The sequence below is a fragment of the Gracilinanus agilis genome, chromosome 1 (assembly GCF_016433145.1).
Source record: "Gracilinanus agilis isolate LMUSP501 chromosome 1, AgileGrace, whole genome shotgun sequence".
In the NCBI taxonomy this organism is placed as follows: Eukaryota; Metazoa; Chordata; class Mammalia; order Didelphimorphia; family Didelphidae; genus Gracilinanus; species Gracilinanus agilis.
Genome location: NC_058130.1, coordinates 328,757,862 through 328,780,258, shown reverse-complemented (window position 1 = coordinate 328,780,258; position 22,397 = coordinate 328,757,862). Strand labels below are relative to the sequence as shown.

General features: G+C 34.0%; 1 protein-coding gene across 1 annotated transcript in view; it reads right to left on the bottom strand.

The window, feature by feature from the left end:
- EDIL3 (EGF like repeats and discoidin domains 3) overlaps positions 1 to 22,397 on the bottom strand; it is a 516,255-nt gene that overhangs the window by 154,239 nt on the left and 339,619 nt on the right. The window contains exon 7 of the mRNA XM_044680592.1: positions 3,285 to 3,440. Within this exon, the coding sequence (XP_044536527.1) occupies positions 3,285 to 3,440 (156 nt within the window). The remainder of the gene's footprint in view (positions 1 to 3,284; positions 3,441 to 22,397) is intronic.

Genomic DNA, 22,397 nt, shown 5'->3' with positions numbered 1-22,397 from the left:
TCATTTTTGGAATAGTGAGTTTGGAGGGTCTCCTTCAGATTACTCAAAGCATATGTGACTATACTTACTTGGGAATGTGTAATAGTTTTTCCCTTTGACTTTAATATTAATTTTGATTTGACTATGTCAGTGTTATTATTTTCTAGGGCCTGTTAGCAACCGAATAACAAGACCTATGTTCACTTTGGAAGTTGCCATTTTTTAATTAAAGGGAATGAGCATTATGGGATGAATGACCATTAAAACTTCTACAATATGGATTTTAGAGTATAAGGACTCCTACTGCAGTCTTCAGAAGAAAGTCTTGTAAAAGTGTGCCTATTTCCTTTTTATTTTTTCCCCAAACAAATTACCAAAACACTTCTATATTATTTAAAGATTTATAGTAATGAAATAACAAATATTTTGGCCTGTAATTGTTCGTATCTTCTCAAATATTTTTGTTTCTATTGTAAACTTTATCTATCTGTAACATTTTAAACAACTGATACTTGAGTGGCCTTAAAATTTTATCGCTTCTCTCCATCCCCACCCCAGCATAGAGTTCTGAATTTATTTGCTTAGGTCTCTGTTTTGGCTTCCAACTTGATGTTCAGAAACATGATTGACATCTCCTCATATAGAATATCAGGAACTACTTATTTGATAGAATTCATCTATTGTTCTGTTATAATTGCCAGTGGAAATGGACTACTTTAAAATTGCTACAGGTTTTGTAAGACTTCACATCTCTTTGTTCTCCTCCTGGTTTGATATAAAGATGTTACTGAGGCAATCTACACAATGAGATATTTATCCAACTATAGGTGAGCTGAAAAAGAAGACTTTTAGATGTATAAAACTTTCAAAGATTTTTGAATTAATTGCCATATAATATGTACCTTCTTGTCCTCTTGTTTTCATGTCTATAAATGAGGCTATTCTAGCCTGAGGCTTCTTCTAATTTTAATTCCTATAAAAGCAAATAAATCTTTTTTTCTGAAAAAAAGTCTTTACTGATTTCTGTGTGAGGGTTTGGGGCAGTACATTAGTTTTTCATTTCTTTGCACTTTATGATTCTTAGCCATGTTTTCTAAAGGGCTCTTTGCCAACCTCCCCATATTTACTTTCAAATTGAAATCACCAAGTGTCAAAGTATAATTTCATGTGATTTCCTGAATTTTTAAAATTCTTTTCAGGGTTTTCTCTATTCTTCATCTTCTACAATGCATTTATTGTAAAGTCTGACATTATCTTTATTACAATCTGTTTATTTGTGAACCAAATAAGAACTGCAAAATGGTGAAGAAATATTCCATGAAATTGTGATTCTTTTTCTTTTTTTGATATACATTTCAAGTAGAATATGTGAGCCATCCTTCCATTTTCCAAATACTCATTATATCTTTTCTTTTAATTTACATAGCTACTGTTTAATTTCTCCAGAAGTCTTAATATATTGTTTGGTGTTGTAAGATCAGATAATAAGAGTATTAAATATGTGTAATTGGTTTCAAAACAGATTCTCAAAACACCTGGATTTTCATGTCTTTGGCTGTAACTAACAGAATGATCATAGCTTAGTCCTCTAACCACTCTTCTTTTTAGTATTTTTCATCTGAAAAAGATTAATAATAGCTCATATTTACATAGAAAAATATTTTACAAAGTGCTTTACAAAAATATTATTTGATCTCCCAAATTTTTCACAGTTGTTTTTCATTCATGCCCAATTCTTTATGACCCCATTTTATGTTTTCTTGGCAAAGATACTAGAATAGTTTTCTGTTTCCTTCTCCAGATCATTTTACAGATGAGGAAACTGAGGCATACAGGGTTAAGTGGCTTGTTCAAGGTCACAAAGCTAGTAAGTGTCTAAGGGCAGATTGAACTCAGGAGGATGAATCTTCCTGACTCCAGCACTATTTCTATTGTCCCATGTAGCTGCCTCTTTGATCCTAAAAAAAGAGATGTAAATAATACAAGTGTCATTTTCCCCCTTGATAGTTGGAAATCAAGGTTCAGAGAGGTTAAGCATCTTGTTCAAAATTGCATAGAATTTAGGATACATCCTCTGCTTTTAAATGTAGTACCCCAGAAAAAAATACTCCTTCCTTACCTATTATCAGGGGTTTGAATTAGAAGAGAGAAATTCTGTTCTGGAATTAAAATTCTGTGATTCCATAACTCGGGCTCAACTTGAGCAAAAGGTTAATACATTTGCCTATACTTAACCATATGATTTTTGTTATATTTAAGTGATGACACACCTAAGATAAAGACAGTATGTGTACATTTAAAACAAATCAAAACTAAGGCTCTGAAAATAAAAATAAAGGTGTTTGTATTATCAATCCCAAATGTGTACATATGTAATCAAGGAGAATCAAAGATCATTTCTTCTCTAGAGTAGGAAAATAAAGGGTTGCTACTTCTCTATTATTAAAAAGCTAATGATGATGGCAATAACAATAATAATAATAATAATAATAATTCCTAGTATCCTCTGCTCCATCTTCTGTTACTTCATCAATGACAGAGCATACCTGGAAAATGGTTACAGAGAAAGGAATGCCATTTGGCATATATTTGTGTCCATTTCATGGGTTACTTGGCCAAAAGAGATAATACCTAATGTCCAATCTTCTGGTCATAGAGATTCATGTAATTTTTTGTTTGCTTCCAGATTAGCAGGCAGTCAGCCATTAAACTTGCCCTTCAGACTTGAAGAAAGAGCCAGAGCTCAAGTTAGATTGCAATGACACCTTTGATAACCCATGGTCATTTCTTTATCATAATAAGTATGGCCCATATTAGCACCTTTTTCACATCAAAATCTTAATTTTTGAAAGCATTTGTTTCCATCACTCTTTAAGAAACATTTTCACCTAACATTTTGAAATATATGGTTATAAAACATGAGATTTCTCTATATACTATCAGTGAGTACTGGGATATTAGTTAGTTTTTCAATATGTTGTATTACTGTAGGGTTAAAAGGAACTTTCTAATGTAATAAAACTAAATTGAGACTGAAATAATGGGTAATTACTGGTAAACTAATTAAAATGAAAATTGGTTAAGTATAATAATAAAGATTAGGGTAAAATTGGGACAAAGTATTTATGAATCTCTCAATTAGGTGGTAAGGAAGTCATACATGAACTAAGTACAAATTTATTATTCTTATTTATAGAAAAAATGCATTATTAGATATTAGTAACTTTAAGTTTCTCTTGGAAACATTAAATTCTTTTGCTAATTGATAACAGTATGTAAATTTAATATAGTTTAATCAATCTTACCATGTCTTCATTGCTTCCTTTTACTTTATACATTGCCCAACTTTTTCCATCATTACTATATGCAATTTTGTAGGATTTTATATATTCTGGGCTTCCAATCCTCTTAGCTCCTTGAGTAATAACTCCAGTGACTCTCATCTTCCTTTGCAAATTTATCTGAAGTGACAATACATCATCATTAATTATTAGATAATCATGATAATTTCTCAGTTTTGAATGCTTAAAAATTCTTGAAAAAATGGCAATAGGAATATACAAAAGAACTAATTTGCTTTTCTATGCTTTAAAAAAACAATGTTTATCCATTGAACAAATGATGCTTTAACAATTTCTATTATGATGTTGAAAAGTAACACTACAGAAACTACAGAAAGACTAGATATCCTTAAGATAGACTTAACAATTCCTGTAACACCTCACAGCGAATAACTAGAAGTAATGGAAACGTAGAATATAATTTCCATCATTATTTGTCTTATTTCATATTCTTAGTGTGGTACTTTGGAAATAGGGAATCATCCACCAAGAATTGAAATGGACCTGAGATGTTTTCTGGACCCTCCCTATGAGTCCTCTTTATAACAACTTTAACAAAAGCCTCTGTGTGAAAACCAGTAGTCAAAGAAAAATCAGCACTATTGGCAGATCTTTCCTTTTGAGGATAATTTTTATTTTTTAATATTTTTATCATACTATAAGGTAGTCTGCCTACCTACCTGCCCTAGTTCTACCCTCTATGGCAAAGCAGAATAAATCTAATCCTTCTTCTATGCATAATAATATTTCAAATATTCAATCTGTGGATTTCTTGTGCTCTTACATGAGTCTTCTCTTCTAGTCTAAAATATATATATATAGGGGGCAGCTGGGTAGCTCAGTGGAGTGAGAGTCAGGCCTAGAGACAGGAGGTCCTAGGTTCAAACCCGGCCTCAGCCACTTCCCAGCTGTGTGACCCTGGGCAAGTCACTTGACCCCCATTGCCCACCCTTACCAATCTTCCACCTATGAGACAATATACCGAAGTACAAGGGTTTAAAAACAAAACAAAACAAAACAAAAAGATAAAATATATATATATATATATATATATATATATATATTCAGTTCCTCTGTATGATCCTTATATGCATGATTTTGGGGTCCAGTACCCTCCTGTTCAACCACCCTCAGATGACCTGCAATGTGTCAATAATCCTTCTACAATATGACAACTAGAACTGACCACAGTGTTCCAGATGTAGACCTAGTACAAAAAGAATGGTTATTTCCCTTATTCTAGATACTATTCATTCATTTATTCCTCTTTCTGCAAACATGAAGCACTCACACAGTAATTCTTGCCCTTAAAAAGTATGTCATATACCTATGGAGAGATACAATATGAACACACATAAGTATAACACATTGTAATTTAAGGTGATAAACAGCATGGGGATAGCAGGGAAGGCTCCTATGGGATACTGATGGTGTACTTTAACCAGTTATAATCATGTAATAATGATGATTCATATGATCAAGTCCATGATTCATTAGAATCAGAATTCTAGATCTATTTTCATATGAACAATTTTATAATTACATATTCTACTTCCCCATGTTAAAGTTATGAAATTCAATTTTGGAAACTCAGTACATAGCTTTGTCTTTTCCCTCAGTTTCATTTTGTCTTTTGGAATAACATTTGGGTTCTGCAACACATTAACTATCCCTACCCCCATCTTAGTGCTGTGAGTAAATTTGATCAGAAATCAGATATAAAACCTCAAATCCCACAGGCCCCAATTGAAACTTAGACCACTTTCCTTTTAGTTTTCTTCATGTTTTCTGAAATGTTTATGCCTATAGGAGCCAGCATTTCTTTTTTTTCCTTAAAAAGGGATATAGATCAGTTCACAACTCCAACAGTGTATTTATGTCCCAAATAAAGTAGATAAAAACAGCCTGACTTCAACATAGGCATCATTTAAAAGGTTGGAATATTTCCTCTCCCGCTACCCCTCCCCAAAGAACACTGGGTTAAATTATGCTATTTTAACCATAATCTCCATAGATAACATGTAAAAATGAGATGCCTTAACTAGCAACTTCAAAAATTTTCATTTACTCTATTTTAATATGGTTGAAAATTTACTCATTTTAAGTGAATTAATGAATTATGAGAATTGGGGGAACAAAAATATGAAGGCAAAAATTGCTATTGAGGAAAAAAAAGGTACTTTTAAAGACCTAAGTCATTCTTTCTGTTATGTTCCTTTTATGATGATTTTGATAAAAAAATATTTTAAAAGGATGTAACTATTGTTAAGGCCTGATAGTAAATAACATCTATATAGGGGAAAAATTTATAGGGCTCAGTTTGAATTTTCTCCTTTTTTATGTGTTTACCCCAAATAATACAATTTGTCCCTTAAGCCCTATGTCAAAAGGTGGGAAATTATTTTTGGTTCTGATTAATATTTACATAGAGCTTTACGTTTTCCAAGGTTCTACAAAGATATCATTTCATTTTATTCTGATAACAATCCTAAGAGATAATGCCATTTATTATCCTGACCTTACAGATGAGGAAACAGAGGCAGACAGAAATTAAGTGATTTGATATAGTTATTTAATTTCTGAGGCTGATTTGTACTCAAGTCTCCCTCACTTCAGGTCTAGAACTTTCTTCACTTATCCACTTAGTTATCTACTTATTCATTCATTAAGTAAGCATCAAACAACTATTATGATCTGGACAGTGTAATGTGTTGCATAGCAAGCCAGCCTTGGCTTCAGAAAGACAAATTCAAATGTAGATGCTAACAGATACTGGCTCTGTGATCCTGAGCAAATAACTTTTCCTATCCTCTTTTCTTATCTCCACCTCCTGGATTCTCTGGCTTTCTTTAAGTCTCAGCTAATGTCTCAGCTTCCCTCTGCTGATTCTCTTCAATTTATTCTGTATATAGTTTGTTTATATAGAGTTTGCATTTTATCTATTTAGGTTATAAGGAACTTGAGAGGAGGAAATTTGTTTGCCATTTTTTTTATATAATTGTTTTTTATGAGTAAACCCCATAAGTTCTTAATCAATGCTAATTGACAAACTCACAATCTCCCCCACCCCTTTTTTCTAAAACTATACATTCTTTTTTTTTTTTAATTTTAAACCCTTAACTTCTGTGTATTGACTTATAGGTGGAAGATTGGTAAGGGTAGGCAATGGGGGTCAAGTGACTTGCCAAGGGTCACACAGCTGGGAAGTGTCTGAGGCCGGATTTGAACCTAGGACCTCCTGTCTCTAGGCCTGGCTCTCAATCCACTGAGCTACCCAGCTGCCCCCCTAAAACTATAAATTCTTGAACTAAATTGCTAGAAGTTTCCTTCTTGTTGAAATCACAAGTCCAATCCACTCCCCCTAAAAAAAATTATTGAAAACCGCTGTGCAATGTGAATGCTATGGGGAGAGGAGAGGAAAGACAAGACAAGGCAAAGCCAAAGAGGGGAGGAGACAAAAAGGAGAGGAAGGGGGAAAGAAAGAAAGAAAGAAAGAAAGAAAGAAAGAAAGAAAGAAAGAAAGAAAGAAAGAAAGAAAGAAAGAAAGAAAGAAAGAAAGAAAGAAAGAAGGAAGGGAAGAAGAAAGGGAAGAAGGGAGGAAGAAAGAGATGGAGGGAAGAAGAACACAGAAAGAAAAGGAGAGAAAGAAAAAGAAAGAAGGAAAGAAAAATATTATTTCCTTTCTGAAATGTTATTGTCTTAACCGTTGGTTCTGTAGAGAGATGGACAAAGATATTTTATTCAGTATATTTTAAATGTATATACATTATAGGAGAATGTCATGCATTATTTATTTTTCTCAAATAAAAAAATAATGAGAAACTTTTTAAAGGTAAAACTGAAACTTTCCGCACATCTTAAAAAATTAGAAAATTCAATCTCAGATTTTTGTGAATTCATATGAGCCACCAGTGGTTACAATGCAGGATGCAATTTTTCTTAAGATTGACTTCAACACCATATAATTTTTTAAAATCTTTTTTTATTGGAGCAAGAAACAGAATTCCCTATACTTCCCTATCAGTAAAGTTATCAATAGAAATTTGGGTATTTAAGGATATAGTACAATATCATTTTAAAAAATTAAGCACATAGAAAATATCCCCCCAAATTTTATATTCAACACATACTTTCTTAAAATTTGATCTTTAAAATATCATAACTAAGGGTAAAGTATTACTTTTCCACTTTTGAAAAAGTTAGAGATAGACACATTAAAAAATAGCTTATCTTTTAAATAAACATATGAATAGCTTTAAGAATTCAAGGACTTATCTTCAAAGATAAATAGATAATTAACAAATTTAGACAAGTTATTGCAATTAAAAATATGTTTTATAATGCCTTCTTGATAAAAGAAGAGGCTTAAATTTAATAAGTTAACTAAGAAAATCATTTTTCTTATGCTGTTTTATTTGCTCACACATCAATATCATGAATTAGATTGATAGCATTTCAATTCCTTTCTTGCTTTATAAGTAATGTGAAGAAATATTATATTCACCTAATTTCATTCATTACTCAAGGTAAGCTTCATGACTATGGGGTCCATTAAAGATCTGACTTAGAATGTTGGCTGTGGGATTTGAGATGCCCTAGAAACTTGTTAAAATCATAAGTAATTTGTTACAGCTGTCACTAAGCACAGAGAACATGGAGGCTTGATAGTCATCTAGAGCTTTGAGCACATAATCCATTTTCTATTGGCAATCTTTATGCCCAAATCACTTCCTATTATGTACAGCATAAACAGTGGACAATCTGAATCATGTTTGCCCCCGTTTTAGAAGCCAAGTTTCCTGTTTGATATAACTGAGTGTTCCCTTTTCAATTATCTTTTATCTTGTTTCAATTATCTTGTTTATACCTTTCTCTGGATTGTCAAATTATCACTGCTAGAGTTTTTGGCTGATGAGCTGAAGACTTGTGTTTGGAAGTTTAAATAGTAGAAATATAATAGAATCAAAAATAATTTCAAATTTCCTGATTTTCTCTAAACCACATAAGATATGATTTAAAGCTATTTATTTACCTAGTATTTGGAAACCTGGAAAATATTATAGATATATTGCTACCCAGATAAACAAGCATTTCTATATCTTCCAATAGGAGGTATATCTAAAGTTCCTTTCTGGTCTAAGTAATATTTTTGAATGTAAAATTAGGAATTTCTTTTTTGACAATGCTGGATAGTTCTGATAAATAATTCTTAAATACCTTGAATTTAAGAAGGATTTGCTTTCATCACTCAAAGATCAATAAAACTGAATAAGACTGTGATTTCTCAAAATGAAAGTGATAGATTTGATGATCTCTATTGTCACCTCTAGTTGCAACATTCTAGGATTTTATTGTCAAGGACTGGTAGATTTACATGCTGTATCTCTATTAATATGTTATCACCAATGCTTTCTAATTCTTTCAATGATAAAGAAAAAGAAAGCTTAAGATTCGTTCATTTTTGTTCTTGACACCTCTATTATCAAGCCATTACTATCTAAAGCCTTCTGCCTCAATCACTCTGTCTTGTATTAACTCATGAAAGTATTTGTGGCTCACTTGTAATGGGAGCTTGGTGAGGATCAAGAATCTAGAAGAAGATTTCTCTACATGGAGTATCTGGATAATTGTGATTATGTGCAAAGGGAGTGCCTTGGAGAGTTAGACTGGGGTTTGACAGATGACTATGGGTTGAAAAGGAGGCTACATGGATTTGAGACATCTAAAAGACCTGGCAACTTAAGTTTTTATTTCTTTGTGTCATTCAATTTTGGGAGAGCTCAATGATTCCTTCAATCACTGTACAAGCTGTTTCCTACATAATCTTCTTGTCTCCACTTCATAGATTCTCTTTCTTATAATTATGGATCAGGGGTCCCTCAATATCTAAGGCCTCTCTTGATATCCTTCATTATTAGCATTTTTCCCCTCTCGAAATAATTTGATATTCCTTGTAAATAAATTAAAATTTACTTATCTGGGTACATGTCATATCCACCCACTAGATCATAACCTTCTCAAGGACAGACAAAATTTTATTTTGGTCTTTGTATCCCCAAAAGCTAGCATAGAACCTTATATAGAATAGGTACTTAATGCTTGCTGAATTTAATAAAATTATGTGTCTAAATTGTGACCAGATATTATCACTATCAAAAACAATGCATTTGTGGCTTGCCAATAATATAGAAAATTAGGGTTTGGATGTTCATAGAGAAAAGAAATGGTCATATTATGAAAATGGAAAAAAAACTTTATTTGGATTAAAAAAAACACTTTCTGTTACAGAATTGATACTAAGGATTGTTTCTAAAGCAGAAGAGTGGCAAGACCTAAGCATTTGGCACTAAATGACTTGACCACAGTCACATAGGTAAGAAGGTGGACATATACAAGATATTCTTCAAACAATATTTTTGTTGCTGGGTATAATCACTAGGATCTGGTTATTTCACTCTTCATAATTTTATGTAGGTCTTTCCATTAAAAAAATAGCTTGTTTGTCATTTTTTACATTGCAGTAGTATTCTATCTCAATCATATACCACAATATGTTCAATCATTCTTTAATTTGTGGGCATTCCCTCAGTTTCCAGGTCTTTACCAACACAAAGAGAGCTGCTATAAACATTTTAGAACATAAAGACACTTCTCCTTTTTCCCTGTTCACCTTAGGAAACAAACCTAATAATGATATTGCTAAATCAAAAGGAAGATGCAGTGATATAACTCTTTGGCCAAATTAACAAATGTTGATTGTTTGTGTTATCTGCATGATGTTGGGCAAATTGCCTCACTTTCTTTAGCTTCAATTTCCCCATCTGGAAAACGATGGAGCTGAGGCAAGAGAATCTTTGAAGCTGATTCTTTCCAGGTCTACTGTTATGATCCTCTGAAGCTCAGTTACAAAGATGAGTTCCAGTCTATTCAACTAATTCTAATTCAATTTTGAAGGATTACGTACTTAGAATGTGTAAGCCTATGTTTAGGCACTGGGAAAAGAAAGATTTTAAACCAACCCAAAGGGGAAAAACAAGTAAAAATGATACAAGGAAGAATCTGATCAACATAAAGGAGAAGACTAAATCATTACACAGATCCTAAAACAGCAAAGCATGAGACTTGAACCGAGTTATGTTCTCCTTTAGCAACAAAAAAGGCAGAGGAGAACGGGAAGTATTTGCAGAAAAAGTCAGTCATTTTCCTGCATAATAACGGAATAAAAAAAGAAAAATGCCTCTGATACAGAGTATTCATAAGGATGAGGGATGGGACAAAAAGAGCCAGAAGAAGGCCACTGGTGACAGTTGGTGACAGTTGAGACCAGAGGGAATTCTGGGTAATTCTCCAGAGGAAGGAGAAGGGAGAAGGACTTCTAGTGGAGGACTGAGAGAGGGAGGAGGTGGACATCTCAGCTCGAATCCAGTCCTGAGGGCTTCCTGAGGATCTTTCTTTGGACACTGAAACCCTAATTCCCTGGTCAAAGGTATCCCATCACTTCTCACCCAGCAAGACTTCAATTATCAGCTAAGTTTCTGGACTCCATTTTGGGAGCAATCTTGTAGGCTCCTTCCCCCATTACCCAACCTAACTGAGAGATCCTTTGCCGTTTGATTTTGCAGTTATAGAAAAGGAGATAGAAATAGAAATAGAAACTGAAGAGAAAGTGGCAAGGGGAGACACTTGGGAGCAGGAACCCCAAAGGTTACCACCTGAGTGATGGACCCCATAGAAATAGAGAAGAGGGCACCCCAAAATCCCCCTGCCCTTCAGCCCTTTCCCTAACCCCTGAATTGCGAAGAATAAAAGCCATTCATTAGTCAGATAGCGTTCTAGAGTGCCTGAGAGACGAGGGGGAGGGATCACAACTTGGTCTGGCTGCCTCCATCTTGGAGCCAGACCCCCCTACTGTGAAGTTGACTGATCTCGGGGGAGGCTTGTGTGAACCCCGCTCTCATTCACAATCGGATTGGTGTCTCCCATACCTCCTCTTATAGGGAAGCCTCTCTCCTAAATCCTGTGCGGCAGCACGATCATCCAGGTCACCCAGTTTTGGGGTAACAACCCCTCGAAGTTACTCCCAGTGTATATTCAGCCTGAGGGGAGAGCTGGAAGAGAGTCTCACTCTTAGAGTCTATCTCCCCTCTCTTTCATAACATTGGTTGGTCAGCTGGCTCTGTTTATCATTATATACTCTATGAGTCAAAATTAATATATCCTTTAATTAAAGAAATATACCAAGAATTTGAAGGCCAAGGTTTAGACACAACAGCAACTGGCTCTACACTGGGGGTAACTATTCCTAATTACTAACTGGCATTACTCATTAGAATGTGGGTAATGAATGTTAGTATAGGATTCAATCTAATGTTGATGACTGTTATAGTAGTGTGTATGCTTCTGTGAAGCATTTGCAATATGCCACAACATCGAATTGGGGTTCAGGAAACTGGGAAATCATGAATCTAGGAGAGCTTTTGCACTGATGATAATCTTAGATTTCTATTCCTCTTTAGTATATGATTAATTGTAATTTCTTTAAATTTTCTTTCATAGTTTGGCAAGTTGGATATTTGCTTTATGTGTTTGTGTTGAGAACAATCATAAATGCAAAAGCAAGTACCTGTTCCTTTTTTTTTATACCTGGGTTGTGTGAAATTAGAATCTGTAACATTAAAAACTATTATTCCCAGAAAAACTATGATGGCTAGCAAAAACTATGATTCCCAGAACCCTACTCACTTCCTGTCCTGTGCTGACATAGGACATAAATTGGGTGGAGTTCCTTGTCTAGCTCTCTTTTCCTTCCTGTTGATGACTTCAGTGGAGTGGGCATTTTGAGCAGGTAGAAAAATTTAGTCACGTGGTTCTATTTTGTCAGATAATAAACTTTAAAAATATAATACGTCAAGTATTCAACTTTAATTTTAATTTTACATTAAATAGGGAAAATGACAGAGTGGAGCCTAGACTTCTAATGTCAAAAAGGGAACTACTCTAGAGATGAAAATATCCAGGGCATTTACTAACTAGGCTAGATTGAGTTTCATAATAAAATTTCCTTTGCTATCACTATAGGGGGACAATAAGGAACCAGGAAGACAGACAGAAAATATCAGTGGCATTGTACTTAGTAAAAACGTGACAGAAAACAGCATAGTTCAACGAATGGATAAAGGGATCAGCCTTGGAGTCAGGATAATCCAGGTTTCAAATTGGCCTTTGTCACATATGAGCTATGTTACCACAAGTAGTCATTCAACCTCTAATTATTACATTTCTGATTGGCTTCATTGAAGGGTTTTTCAGGTCTGCAGGTCAATACACAAATAAGAAGCATAGGTCTCCATATTAAAAAAATGTCTCGAAAATCAAACCTATCATCTCATTAATATTTTTATTTAATTTATATTATATTCGTAATATAATTTATAACCTGAATAAAACAGAATAAAATTTAAAATCTCACCTTAAAGGTGAATTTAGCTTTTACACAAGACTATTCCATGTACTAAAGAATTTATTCCATTGACATGAAAAGAGTATGAAAGTTGACTACTTTCTTCATAGCACAACACTGGCATTTTGCTATACTCATTTGTTTGAGTGGTCAATTTATTTTATTTTTCTTGATGGCATTTAGAGTTTAAAATGTCACTTTTCATCCAAAGAGTTAATAGTCATTAGCCTCATTTTTATGGAATATATTTTCATGAAGATGGTTCTACAGTACCATTTATCCTCTGTGATAATGAGCTACAAATAGAAGTCAATGTTAAATAAACAGTATATAATTATTAAGTTGGTATGATTAGAGGGAAACCTCATATCCCAGCTGTCCTACAAGGTTCCTTAAGGGACAGTGAATTAACTCAGGCTGCCTCAACATACAAGTAAAATAAGTATAAAAGTTCATTAGCAGAGATGAGAATTGTCCTGTTACTAAATGGTAGAAGAAATTTATCATCTAGCTCTTTCAACAAAGGACTCGGGAAAACAAAATGGACTGTCTTCAACTACAGTTTTGCAAGGCACAGAACCATTCTTCAAATAGACATTTCTTATATTGATCCTCAATAAAAGCTGACAGTATCACATTAAATCTTAGTTCAGTGAAAGCATTTCTTGAGGGAGCCAAGAAATATGGTCCAGGTAAGTAACTTTCTGATCGTATAACTTAATATAGATGTAAAGGTTTCAAAATGAAGAACAATGTATAGTTAGCATATCTATTAGTCTATTTCTCTCAAATGGTAGCTGCATCTACTGAGCTTTTGGAAAAATATAGATCAAATGCCCAAAGAACCAATACCCTGTTGTTGAGTAGAGAGGGAACAATTTGTATGCTTTAGATACCAGAAAGATTTTTGGATGAGTAGACATGTCATTGTGAAAATTTAGGGCCCGCTTGATATTATTGTCCAGATGGAAGGTTGTCCTTCATTGGCAGGGATATGGGCCACAGGTGTTGTAGAGAAGAATAGAAATTAAAGGAGATATGTGAGGTATGCTTTTTTTCTGATTCAACATCTCATCCAACAAACTGACTGAATCAGATTAAAATGCAATTGGGAAAAGTTTAATAAATAAACAGAAATGCAATACAATCTATGTAATGTATATTTGTGATTTTCTGAGTCAATATGCAGCCCACAAGGATTTTTTTCTTCTGAGTTTGACAGCACTGATCTAGACAAAGATTTCAGACAAAGGCTGAAATTTAGTGACGTATCCATGGAGCCTAATATATTATTGAAGATACTTTGTTCCTAGCAAGTTTCCAAATCAGTAAGTTAGCTCATAAACCAAAATAGGAAGTTAGTTCTGATGTAGGAAGTCATATTGCTTCAGGACTAGGGCTTGTGATTGAAGTGTTTAGACCGTTCCATTTTTAGCTCCTTTTCTCAAATTGCTGGGTAAAAATGTTTAGGGCTTGCCTTGGTGATCTGTTTGCTTTGTATAACCACAATAATGTCTTCAACAGAACCCAGAAGACCAAGCATCTCATGCAGAGTCACACCAGCCTCTGCCTTCTCCCTCTTGCTACTCCATTCTTGTTCTACAACCATCAGCAAATCTTGTTGCAAATAGCATATCTGACATTTTCTCTATGACATCATTCATCATTCTAGTAATTTTCTCAAGGAAAATATTCCTCCAAGCCTTTCATTCTGCTATATATTTTTTCTCCTACTTTAGACGTTAAGCTTTCTGAAGTCTTTGTTTTTGCTTTTGTATTTATGTTACCAATGCTTACATGCTACGTAGTCCATAGAATAAACTGAAAAAGAAATTTTTTCAAAATCATTTATTCATTCAATTACATCTGCCTATCAGAATCCCTAGATTCCTTTAAGTCTTAGATTAGGTGCTGCTTTCAATGGAAAACTATCCTGAATTCCATGGTTTTTAGTTCTCTCTTCTCTTTCTTCCCTTCCTAATTTCTCTCCTCCCTAAATTATTCTCCAGAGTGGTTACACTAGTTCACAACATTATCAATAGTGTATTAATGTCTCAGGTTTTCCAAATCCCCTCCAACACAGATAATTGTTCCTTTCTGTCATATGAGATAGTATCTCAGAGTTGTTTTAATGCACATTTATCTAATCAATAGTAACTTATAATATGTTTTCATGTGACCACTGATACCTTTTATTCCATTTTTTCAAAAATTAAAAAAAATTTAATAAAAATTTTCTACATAAATCTTCTGAAATTAAATGATTCCTGTTGTCTCCCTCACTTCTTCCCTCCCCATCCCAGAATTGACAATCAATTCAACCTGGGTTATATGTGTATTGTCATTCAAAACATATTTCCATATTATTCATTTTTGCAAGTCTTATAAAACCAAAACCCCAAAACATATACCCAAATAAACAAGTGATAAATCTTAAGTTTTCATTTGCATTCCCCCTCCAACAGTTCCTTCTCTGGAGGTAGACAGCATTCTTTGTCATTAGTCCCTCAGAATTGTGCTGAATCATTGTATTGCTATTAGTAGCAAAGTAGTATGTTCACCCTTTTCATTTTTTGAGACTAGTAATTTGGTTAATTTTGTTTTCTTCTTTCTTTTAAAAAAATCATTAAAATTAAAATATTAATCAAAATTAAAATTAATAAACTAATAAAAATTTAAAAACCAAATTAAAAATGCTTATCTATTTTATTGTTTTTACCCATAATGCCAGCTTGTAGTTTACTTATTAGTTCAATTTTTTCTTCTACTTTTATTTATGTCTCTTTTGATTTTCAAGATTTCCATTTTGATGTGTAATTAGAATTTTTAAATTTCGTCTTTTTCTATTTTTTTACTTGAATGTCTAATTCATTAATTTGTTCTTTCTTTTTTTTTTTATTGATGTATACATTTAGAAATATATATTTCCCTCTAAGTTCTGCTTTAGCTGCATCCCACAAATTTTGGAATCTGTCTCATTATTGTCATCCTCTTTAATGAAATTATTGTGTCGATAATTTGTTTTTTGACATACTGCATAGTATTATATTACTTAGCTTCTAGTGAGCTTTTAATCTATGCATGTGTCCCTTTATTGATTGTAATTTTTATTGTATTATGGCTTGAAAAAGGTGCATTTGATATATTTGCTTTTTTTGCATTTGGTTGTGAAGTTTTTATACCTTAATACATAGTCAATTTGTGTAAAGGTACAGTTGTTCTTTTCTTATCCCATTTACTTTTCTCCAAAAATCTATCATATCTAAATTTTTTAAGATTCTGTTCATCTATTTGACTTCTTCCTTACTTAATCATGGTTAAGTTCATTGATTTCTGAGATGAGAAAGTTGAGATCCCTCACTGGTATAATTTTTCTGTCTACTTACTTATAATTCTTTTAACTTTTAGTTTAAGAATTTGGATACCATGCCTTTTAGCTAGCTGTAGCTTCTCTATTTATCCCTTTTTTTATTAGGTCTATTTTTGCTTTTGTTTTTTTCTGATCTCATTATTTCTATCCATTCCTTTTTTACTTGATTTGAGCATAATAGATTGTTCTCCACCTCCTTAGTTTAACTCTCTGTGTTCCTCTCTGTTTTGAAGTGTTTATTGTAAACAGAATGTTGTTGGATTTGGATTCCTAATTGTTTCTGTTCTTTACTTCTATTTTGTGTTTCAGTTCATCCCTTTTTGCATTATGGAACTATTGTCTTCAGTGTACTACTGTTCTTCTTTTCCCCATCTGGCTTATTTTATTACTGAAAGTGTAATTTTCTTCAGTATTTTGTGTCTTTTTATCAAGCCATTAATCTTATTTTCATAATTTTTCCTTTACTTTTATTTCTTACCCTAGTTTTTCCTCTACCACTCTGATTTTGAATACAAATTTTCATCTCTTCTAGAAATTCTTTTGGGTTTGTGTCTAATGCACATTTTTTTCTTTGATTCTTTGATTGTAATGATTTTGATATCAATTTCTTCTACTGAGTTTGGGTCTTGATCTTCTCTGTCTCCATAGCAGCATGTGTGTATATGTGTGTGTGTGTGTGTGTGTGTGTGTATGTGTGTGTGTGTGTGTGTTTTGTTGCTTGTTAATTTTCCTAACCTATTTCTTGATTTGCAACATGTCAATGTTCCTGGTATGGAGATGGGAGATAGATTTCAATCTTAAACTTCAGGTTTTTTTCACATTGCAGTTTATAGAAATAGTTTTAGTATTTACAAAGTTTTCAGTTCTTCCAACATGGTATGATCGAGGAAAAGGTGTAATCACTATTTTATTGGTCCTTATTCTAGTCTATCAGGAAGGGTCCTTGATCTCTTGAGAATATAATTCAGACTGTTCCCCCTTGTCCATCCTCTAATGGGACAAGAAATTATACTGAGATTTAGATTTAGGATTTTAAGAGTCCCTATTACCTTGTAGCTGGAAGTAATACTGCTTCTCAAAATTTCCACTCCTTCATGACCAAAAAGAAAAAAAAAAGTGCCTCCCCTTAAACTATGACCTAGAAGTAGTTATAAGCAATGGTGTCAAGCCATTGCTCCTCAATCTTTTCATCTTTTTTTCATTTCCTTTTGATCAAAAGTGTTTCTTTGCCATTTATGCCCAGAAATGAGTATAGGCAATAAAGTTGCTAAACATCATTTAGTCTTCCATCCATTCTTCGCGTCAAAGTACACTGTAATCTCTTTCTGACTGGTTGCCACATCCCTTTATCATCTCTACTTTGAACTTTCCCAAAGCTGTTATTGGTTCTATCATCAACAGTTAGTCCCATCACTCCTGTTTCATGTAAGTATGATCTATGCTACTATCCTCTTCTATTAGAAATGTCCATTTTTGACCTCTTTTGTTTTCATAAGTTGGAAGAATTTCTAGTAATGGCCTTTTGTTGACTCTGCCACTTGAGAATTTGATTTGAAGTGTTATTTTCAAGGTGTTTGGATGAGAATATTGGGGCAGTTCAGCTGTGCTTCTCTACTCCACCATCTTGGCTTCACCCTGCACTATCCAGTTTTTAAGAAAGGTACATAGTGCTTCATAAATACTTGTTGATTCATTTTATTCATTCTATAGATCAAATAACTTTTTATATACAAGAAGAGTAAATATCAGAAAAATGAAACAACTTGTAACACAAGCCCAGACATGAATTCTGAGCTGAAGCGAGGACTAGGATCTTGAGTGCAGGTGTGGACCTTGAGTGGGGACCCAGTGCAAAAGGGGTTCACAACTATGGAAACAACACCCTGAGACTGTTAAAGGAGCCTCGAGCAGAGGAACAAGTAAGGGGACCACCAGAAGGCTTGACCCTGAGAACAACTAAGACCTCAGGAACCTAAAGAGTACAGATAGACCCTGAGTGTGACGGTAAACCTGAGAGGGCACAGGGCTAACAATGGCAAGCCAGAGACAAGAACCCCAAAAGAGAAATATCATCAAGAAGAAATCTATAACACTTGCCATCTTTTACACAGATAAAATCCAGACAAAAGACAAACGGCAGAGGAAAACAAACAAGTAATCATATCCAAACTTTCCCAAAATAATGAAAACTGGCCACAAGCTATTGAAGAGTTCAATTCTGAGATGATGAGAAAGATGGAAGAGATTTGGCGAGAGAAGTGGGAAATAGCTCAATAGGAAATAAACATGTTAGAAGACAGAAACTCCCAATTGGGGAAAGATGCCCCCAAATCAAAAGAAATGATAAGCAAATTGGAAACCAAAATTTGACAAGAAAATAACTGTTTAAAGGGTAGAATTTTGCAATTGGAAAGTGAGGCTCAGAAATCAAATGAACTCATAAGCAAATTGAACACCAGAAATGACCAGATTGAAAAGGAAAACCAAAAGATTATAGCCAAAACCCAGTCCCTAAAGGCTAGAATTGAGCAATTAGAAGCTATTGATCTCTCAAGACAGCAAGAACAAATAAAACAAAGTCAAAATACTGATAAAATAGAAGGAAACATGAAATATCTCAATGAGAAAGTGACAGACCAAGAAAACAGGTCTAGAAGAGACAATCTGAGAATCATTGGTCTTCCTGAAAAAGCAGAAATTAATAGAAATTTAGACTCCATACTAAAAGAAATATTCAGCAAAATTGCCCTGAAGTTCTACAAGAGGGTAATATAGACATTGAAAGGATCCATAGACCACCCTCTACACTAGACCCAGAAAAGACAACCCCCAGGGATATAATAGCCAAATAAAAGAGCTTCCAAGTAAAAGAAAATTTTACAAGAAGTCAGAAAGAGACAATTCATATATCAAGGAGCAACAATCAGGATCACACAGGATCTGGCAGCCTCCACACTAAAAGACCGCAAGGCTTGGAATATGATATTCAGAAAGGCAAGAGAACTGGGTCTATAACCAAGGATCACCTACCCATCAAAACTAACCATATACTTCCAAGGGAAAGTTTGGGCATTCAACAAGATAGAAGCTTTCCAAGCATTTGCACAGAAAAGACCAGGACTAAATGGAAAGTCCGATATCCAACCACAAAAATCAAGAGAAACATGAAAAGGTAAATAAGAAACAGAGGGGAAAGAAAGAAAACTCGTATTTTTTAAATTTGCCTCTTTAAGGGCTTCAATATGATCTAATTATTGGTATTCCTATGTGGAGAAATGTTATGTATAATTCTCTGTAAGTAACTCTATTTACTATTATAGTATTCACTATTATAGTAATTAGAAGAATTATTCATAGGGATAGTTTGGAATACTAAATGGTCTAAGAGGATATGGGGGTGGGAAAGAGGGAGGTGAATAGTAGAGGACACCAAGAAAAACTAGAATGAATAAGAAAAATAGGATATTCTACTACACACAAAGAGGGCACGGGAAGGGGAAGGGATGAATACTATTATAAGGAGAGGAAGTGAACATTAAGAGGTAATAGTTAAACCTTACTCTCAGTGTAATTAACCCTGAGAGGGAAGAGTAGCTTTATCCATTGGGATATAAAACTCTATCCAACCCTACTGAGAAAGTCAGAAGGGAAAAACCAAGGGGAGCAGGGGAATGGGGAGGTCATAAAAGGGAGGGGAGAAGAAGGAGGAGGGAATTCATTAGGCCTTAAAAATAAATAGTGGGGAATAATAAGGGAAGGGGTAGAAAGGGCAGTAAATCAAGGGAGGGGACAAGGATTACTGGTATAAAGCAAACCACTGGTTTAAAAGGAAATAGTGTAAGAAGACGGGGTAGAACTAGGAGAGGATACCAAAATGTCAGCGAATACACAACTGATATTTATAACTCTGAATGTGAATGGGATGAACTCGCCCATAAAAAGGCTGTACTAGCAGCAATGCGATGACCCAGGAAAATTCTGAGGGATCTATGGAAAAGGATGCTACTCACATTCAGAGGAAGAACTACAGGAGTGGAAACAGAAGAAAAACAACTGCTTGAACACTTGGGTTGAGGAGGACAAGATTGGGGATGTAGAATCGAAACTACCACACCAATGCAACTATCAATAATTTGGAAATAGGTCTTGATCAATGACACATGTTAAAACCAGTGGAAATACACATCAGCCAAGGGGGTTAGGGGGAAGTCGGGGAGGGGGGGGAGTGAAGGGAAAAGTAAGAGCATGAATTATGTAACCATGTTAACTTTTCAAAAAATAAATATTAATAAATCTTTAAAAAAGAAAAAGAAAAATAACCAGACTTTCTTGAATAATGTATTATTGCAAAAGACATGGGGATGTAGCTTTGAGATGAAGAATAAGGCAGGATCTAAAGGAAATCAGAAAGAATTAGAAGTTGTTTCCAAATAAAAGTGATTAGATTGTTTGAGTGGAAGTAATTGGCAGGGAAACAGAAAACTGGTGGAGATATTATTCTCTCTTCTTGTCCTTCCTTTTCTTTATACGAAAGATCTCTTAGGCTACCAACTTTGGAGTGATCTGAAGAGTGGGAAGGACATCTAAGTTCCCTAGGCTGGGGAAAACAGTAGGGTAAGGGATGGAACAAAGACTGGATACTCTAAGGAGAGGCTTCAAGGAGGAGTAAGAAAGTTCTATGTCCTCTTCCCCAGCTAGGTTACTTTTTGCCCAGATGACAGTTTGTATGCCAGGTGCACATAAGAGTCAAGCAGATTTAAATCAGGGCCTATTGTATTAGGATCTGCTTGCTTGGAATCTCTTCATAGGTATAGTAGGGTCAAGTAGCTCTCAAAGTGATTGTTTTAGTCAATTCAAGGTCAACCAGAGCCTTTCCTAGGGAATTTCTAGTAATTCTTTCATTACCTTGCAGGTAGTCACTGAATTCTAGTCATGGGATTGTCATTCATATTCATTGAATTAGCAGCCTACACTTTGGTATTCTTTAAACTATGCTTTATATACTTAGTCAAATATAATTCTAATGAAAGAATTCTCTTCTCTTCTCTTCTCTTTTTTATTCAGGGACAAGGGGAAGAGGAGTAGTTAGTGAAAGGGAGAATGGATTGCAGGGTGACTCCTATATCATCTAATTTAATATTCTCTGACTCTTAGCTGCCTCTACATATTCATGATATCTGACAATTTTGTCAGTGGGACTCTTACAAAATTTTCTATGAGAACACTCTATACAATTCCTTTTATTGGTAGTGGCAGAGAGTGTCCTGAAATTTTAACTGCCTACTTGGGATCAATTAAACATCAAGACAGAAAATTCTCATATGATAAAAAGTTAAAAGAGACTTCTGGGAAACAGAATTTTATGATATTGTTGATTCTGATGGCTAGTGGAACAAAGGATAGGAGGAGAAGGCACTACTATTTTTTTGAGGCCAGCACTGGCAATGAAGATACCAAGCAGCACAAAAGGTAGAAAGTTTTTGAACATTTCCTTTTTGAGTACTATGGAATTTGAATTAAGTGCCTAAAATAAATAAATAAATAAATAAACAAACAAATAAGCCAATAAATAAATAAATAAGAGCCCTAAGTGCTGAGAGCAAGTGCTTGGATGAAAAGCATGTAGGAATACCATTATGAAGGAATAACCTATTGTTCCATATTCTCTGTATATTTCTGGATTTACTGTGGTTTGAATAATGACATACTTACATCTGTGCTTCAGTTCCAAATTGCATTTCAATATCAGAACTAGAATTAAATAAATAAATTTTAGGAGGTTTTGAAATTACACTGCAATATTGGAATAGATTAACATATGCTTTGAACAGTAACAAAAAGGAATAATCTCTTGTGGATTTTGGCAAGAAATTTCCTTTATGCTTCAGAGAGTTTGCATAGTTAGACAAACTAAAAATTGCTTGGTTTGCTTGTAATTATTAAGTCATTATTTTTGTCCTAAAGGTACAAGTTACAAATGTCATAAACTGGGAAAGGTAAATCATTTGATCACAAATGTGCTCAAGATAGAATTTGGATCTAAAGTTCATGAATAGATAACTCAGGTGATTGTCCTCAATCCTGGGCTATTTTTCCTCGCACAAATAGCTACGTTTAAATTATTTCTGTAATGTCTATACATGGTATATATGTGTGTATGTATAATATATATGGATATAAATATTATGTGTTTGTATTTGTAATAAGAACATGAATTTGAATTTCCACTTCATCAACTTGGGTAGTA